The sequence below is a fragment of the Anopheles arabiensis genome, chromosome 2 (assembly GCF_016920715.1).
Source record: "Anopheles arabiensis isolate DONGOLA chromosome 2, AaraD3, whole genome shotgun sequence".
In the NCBI taxonomy this organism is placed as follows: domain Eukaryota; kingdom Metazoa; phylum Arthropoda; class Insecta; order Diptera; family Culicidae; genus Anopheles; species Anopheles arabiensis.
The window spans coordinates 63720012-63725800 of record NC_053517.1 but is presented as its reverse complement, the minus strand read 5'-3'; the positions used below and the strand labels follow the sequence as shown (position 1 = coordinate 63725800).

Sequence of the window (5789 nt, the reverse complement as noted above, 5' to 3'; positions counted from 1 at the left end):
TTAAGAAGATTTTGGCTTCGGACCTTTTGCTGACTCATTATAACCCACTGCTCGAAATCGTAGTCTCAGCGGATGCTTCTTTGGTAGGCATTGGGGCTACAATATCACACAGGTGGCCTGACGGAAGAATGAAAGTGGTCCAACATGCATCGAGAGCGCTCACAGCAACGGAACAACGGTACAGTCAGCCTGATCGTGAAGGCTTGGCCATCATTTTTGCCGTCACCAAGTTTCATCGAATGCTGTTTGGGCGACATTTCTTGTTACAAACTGACCATCAGCCATTACTAATGTTGTGTTCGGATGTCCGTTCACTTATTTCAATAAACCACTGAACTAAGCACAACTAAAAGGTTACAAACAAAACATGCAAACTTTATTCCTAACACATTAAATATTTGTTGAAACGTAAAAACCTCGGCGCAGCCGCGTAACGGTTACCGCACTCGTTGATCACCCGAGACCCGAATGCCCCGGGTGAACGGCCGTCGTGCCCAGGCCGCGATGGCGCGGCCCTTTCGCTCCGTCACACGGTCGCCCTCGACGGACAGCTCGGGTGACGTCCAGGGCTGTCGCACTCTGCGAACAACCCAGAGCCACAATGTTGCGCGACGCTGTCCGTCTCCACAACATCTCCCCGCTTTAGGATAGAAAGTACGGGCGGAGCCTTCGCGGAACTCTTCTTATACGAGAAGAGCGGCGAGGCAGAGGTACCTTCATAGATTCCGACGAACGAGAAGCATGCGGGACCGGTTCCATTGGTTGTGCTGGTAAAACGGGATTCAAAGGTACTGTTGATGACGATTGCGGCCTACTGTTAGCCGAGATGGGCTGCGACACGGACGCTGACGATGACGATGACGATGACGATGACGATGACGATGACGATGACGATGACGATGACGATGACGATGACGATGACGATGACGATGACGATGACGATGACGATGACGATGACGATGACGATGACGATGACGATGACGATGACGATGACGATGACGATGACGATGACGATGACGATGACGATGACGATGACGATGACGATGACGATGACGATGACGATGACGATGACGATGACGATGACGATGACGATGACGATGACGATGACGATGACGATGACGATGACGATGGGTTCCATGCCTCTAGCAACACTTCAAGTGGTAACGCGGATGCAGTTTCGGTATCAAGCTGCTCGATGCTGTTGCCGCGGCGCTTCAACTGGTTCACATGACTGATAATCATCCGTTGACCTGTGTTTAGTTTGTACATGACGTTGCCGCGCTTCTGAACTACCACTACGGGAACCCATTTCCAACCATTGCGATGATAAAGCTTCGCGTAAACCAGATCGTCCCTCGCAAAAACTCTGCTGGTATTCATAGACGATTCATACTGCATTTTGGAAGGTGGACGAAGAAGCTCAAAACATGTTCTAATGGATCTGCCAAACATTACATCCGCTGGAGACTGATGTTGCGGGTTTTGGAAGTTAGGAGTCGTCCGGTATGTTTGTAAAAATATATCTAGAGATTCTTGCAGAGACGTTCTACTATTTCTTATCTTGGCCAGAGCTCGCTTGAACGTATCGACAAATCTTTCCGCCTGTCCGTTCGACTGCGGATGGTACGGGGCAGAAGTAAGATGATGAACACCACTACGCAGGCAAAATTCCTCAAATTCACTGCTACAAAATTGTGTTCCGTTGTCACTTACAAGTGTGACCGGCATGCCAAAACGCGCAAATAAACTCCTGAGTATTCCGATGGTAGCAGTCGAGGTTGTGCTTTGTGTCTTGATAATCTCAGGCCACTTAGAAAATGCATCCACCACTACTAAAAAGTATTCGCCATCAAGAGGCCCTGCGTAGTCTACATGGATACGTTCCCAAGGTGTTTTAGTATTTGGCCAATGTACAGGATTTGTGTGATTAGGTGATTTGGCCGCAAGGGCGCAAGGATGGCAAGCATTTACACAATCAGTAATATCATCATTAATTGTTGGCCAGTATACATAACTGCGAGCGATCGCCTTCATTCGCTGTATACCCGGATGTCCTCGATGAAGCTGAAGGAGGCAGCGTTCTCTTAGTCTTTCGGGTATGACCACCCTCTCTCCGAATAAAATGCAGCCTTCGATTGTTGAGAGATTATCTTTCCTATGATAGTATTGCGATAATTCGCCGCTGATGGTAGCATTTCTTGGCCATTCATTTTGCACGTATTCGTAAAGCTTCCTTAACAGGGGATCTGATTTAGTCTCACAAACGACTGCATCGAAACTTATAGGAAAAGCCCCAAGGTTACTAGCAGCGATAGATTTCACCTCAGCTTCTAAGCTCACTGAAGCTATCAGAAAGTCTTCTTCCGGTTTTTCGTGCGCTCGTATTAATCGAGAAAGAATATCGGCATTGCCAAAAGATTCACTACGGACATATTCTATATCAAAGTCGTACGATAAAAGAGTAAGTGCAAATCGTTGTAGTCGGTTAGCCGTATATACTGGTATGCCCTTTTTCGAACCAAATATTCTCAACAGCGGACGATGGTCCGTCTGGAGTTTAAAACGTCTGCCATAAATCATTTTATGAAATTTGGTGACCGCAAATATGATTGCCAGACCCTCGCGATCGATTTGGCTATAGCCTTGTTCTGCTTTGGTGAGCGCTCTCGATGCGTGCTGAACTATACGAATGGAACCATCCGAATACTCGTGACTAATAGTGGCTCCCAGACCAACTGAGGATGCATCTGCAGATACTATTATATTCTGTTTTGGATCGTAATGTGTCAATAGCAAATTTGACGAGAGCAGCGTTTTGAAATTGTTAAATGATTGCCTGCATTCTTTGGTCCAACGGAATGGCGTATCAGCTTTTAAAAGGCTATCTAAGGGGTAGCGCAGTTCCCTCATGTTGGGCACGAATTTGCCATAATAATTTATAGCCCCTAAAAATGAACGAACTCCTGTCAAGTCTGTAGGCTCTGGTAGTCTCGTAATAGCCTCTATTTTTGCAGGATCGGGGCGCATGCCGTTTGTATCAATTATATATCCTAAATAGTGAATCTGTTTTACCTTAAAAGCGCACTTTTCAGCCCGAATCGTAAAACCGTATTCTTCAATCCGCCTCAATACTTCTGATAGATTTGCATCGTGCTCTTGTTCTGACGAGCCCCCGATAACTATGTCGTCCATGTAACAGGATACCCCGCTGATTCCAGCTAACATAGTGTCTGCAAGCTGCTGGAAGACTGCTGGAGCTACCTTAATTCCCGGTGGCAATCTATTGTAGGTGTACAGTCCACGATGTGTGTTGACGGTGAGTAGTGGACGGTGGCGAGGGTCGACTTCAACCTGCAAAAATGCATCGGATAGGTCAATTTTGCTAAATAACTTACTGTGTGCTAATTTAGCAAATATGTCCTCCGGTAGGGGCAGTGGATATTCGTGAGGCCGAAGCGCTGAGTTCAATCCGGTAGAGTAGTCGCCACAGAGTCGCACATTCCCATTCGCTTTCCTGACGACAACCACTGGAGCTGCCCATTCCGAATAATCTACGGGAGAGATTATTCCTCTTTCCGCCAATCGATCCAGCTCCTTATCGACCATATCCTGCACCGCATATGCGACCTGTCTCTTCGGACAGAACACCGGATGAACACCTTCCTTCAGCTGAAGTTGGACACAAGTCTTGGTACATAGCCCCGTACCATTGAAGACGGCTGGGAATTTTCGCTCGAGCACTTTGGATACCGGTTCCGTAGAGATGCTGTTACAGAAAGCGTCCATCGGAATGACTCTGATCGTCCGCATCGATGACTCTGATGGTAGCTTGGTGAGTCGTATTTCCAATTCTAACATCTGTCTGAAACTCGCCATCTATTTGCAGGTTTGCTCCAGAAACCGATTTAGCTTTCACTGTAGAGTTGGCCAAAGGTGGTTTCCCTAATTGCTTCCACAGACTTTGGCTAATTATTGTGATATCGGATGCGGTGTCAAGTTGTAGTTCCACCGGCTGATCATTGATGACAACCGTGACGAATTTTCGCTTCTTCTGAACTTGGCAGACGTTCACTGTTACGACTCGAATGTTTGCATTGTTGTAGTGGACATATTTGCGACGTCGATTTGCGGTGCTGCAACATCCTTCACGATGGCCGATTTGGTTACAGTCGCGACATTTATGATTGGTGAACGTACACTCACGCATCCAATGTAGCTCTCCGCACAGCCAACAAGGATTTTTAGGCTTGTCGTATTTTGCCTTCTCATTGTTCTCCCATCCCTGCTGTGTGCGCCTTCCATTGGTGCTCGACTGGAAGTGTGAATGAGACGTGCCCTCATACTGATTCCGCGGCTGGTACGGATAACGTCGTTGATGATTGCTTTTTACCGCTAGAACACGTTCACCGCAATCAGCAATCATCGCACTGTCCTTCTTAAGGTTAGCCACTCGCTGGCATTCGGCAGACAGCTGCTCGAGAGTGATATCACATTTTTCCTCGATGCGAGACAAAAGGCGAGTACGGCTTTCAGCGTCTTCGTCTTCCCTGAGGCCACACACGAACACCAGGCTTTTGAGTTGATCTTCCGTCATTTTCGACAACTCAAAATCTACACAAGCACGGTTTACGCGGCAGGCGAAGGTCAGCATATCCTCCGAGCGTGCTTTTGTAATGTTGAAACATTTATAACGTTTGCTGAGAAGCGACTCCATTTTGCCAAAAAGCTTTTTTAGTTTGTCCACGATGGCGTCGAAGGTGAAATCGCGTGGCAAGCTAGGCAAAAGAAAATTTGTTAGTCTCTCGTGTTCCGTGGGACCCAACTTACGAATCAGAAGGCGAACTCTGGCAGCATCTTCGAGCCTTGAAGCATCTTTGGTAAGCAACTCTTCATAGCGGGCAAACCAGGCCTCGAATGTTATTCCCGAATCGGGTTCGAAACGGAATTCCACGATTTGGTTCGCAATGGTGTCCAAAATTTGTTCGGGGTTGCTGGGGGTTGGCTGCGGAGGCGGATCAATCTGCTGCGGCTGGAACGAAACTTGCTGCTGACTCATCAGCTGCTCCATTAATTTCTGCTGTTGTGCCATTTGTTGCTTAAGAAGCTGCAACACTTGGACTACCGTGTTTGCTTCATTACTAGATGGCATTGCCCCCGGGAATAAAAATGATGGCGCAGGGGCAACATTCTGCGATGGCGGTCCAGTTCCATTTTGTCCAGGAGGCGGATGATGCTGCTGCGAGGTGCTGGCGCCGAAATCGGTTGGCCAATGTTGGGATGCTCGACGCTGCTCATCCGCAGCGGAGTTTTCGGGGCTGTTCATCCTTCGCCGTTTGCGCTTAATTTTCACTTCAATTCACCAAGGCGTCCGAATTTCACTGCACTGCACTGTAGTTCTATGTGTCTATGTGTATGTATATATATATCTCTATACTACTTTTTTTTTCCTCGTCGCCACTGTTGTGTTCGGATGTCCGTTCACTTATTTGAATAAACCACTGAACTAAGCACAACTAAAAGGTTACAAACAAAACATGCAAACTTTATTCCTAACACATTAAATATTTGTTGAAACGTAAAAACCTCGGCGCAGCCGCGTAACGGTTACCGCACTCGTTGATCACCCGAGACCCGAATGCCCCGGGTGAACGGCCGTCGTGCCCTAGCCGCGATGGCGCGGCCCTTTCGCTCCGTCACACGGTCGCCCTCGACGGACAGCTCGGGTGACGTCCAGGGCTGTCGCACTCTGCGAACAACCCAGAGCCACAATGTTGCGCGACGCTGTCCGT

At 47.9% G+C, this 5789-nt stretch overlaps 1 protein-coding gene across 1 annotated transcript; it reads right to left on the bottom strand.

Annotated features, from left to right (window-relative positions):
- Positions 1–437: 437 nt before the first annotated feature.
- LOC120893426 (uncharacterized protein K02A2.6-like) lies at positions 438–5789 on the bottom strand. Its single transcript, XM_040295291.1, has 2 exons — positions 1040–5789; positions 438–579 (listed from the first exon to the last, which is right to left on the bottom strand). The coding sequence occupies exons 1-2, from the start codon at positions 3874–3876 to the stop codon at positions 438–440; spliced, it is 2979 nt and encodes a 992-aa protein (XP_040151225.1). The 5' UTR covers positions 3877–5789.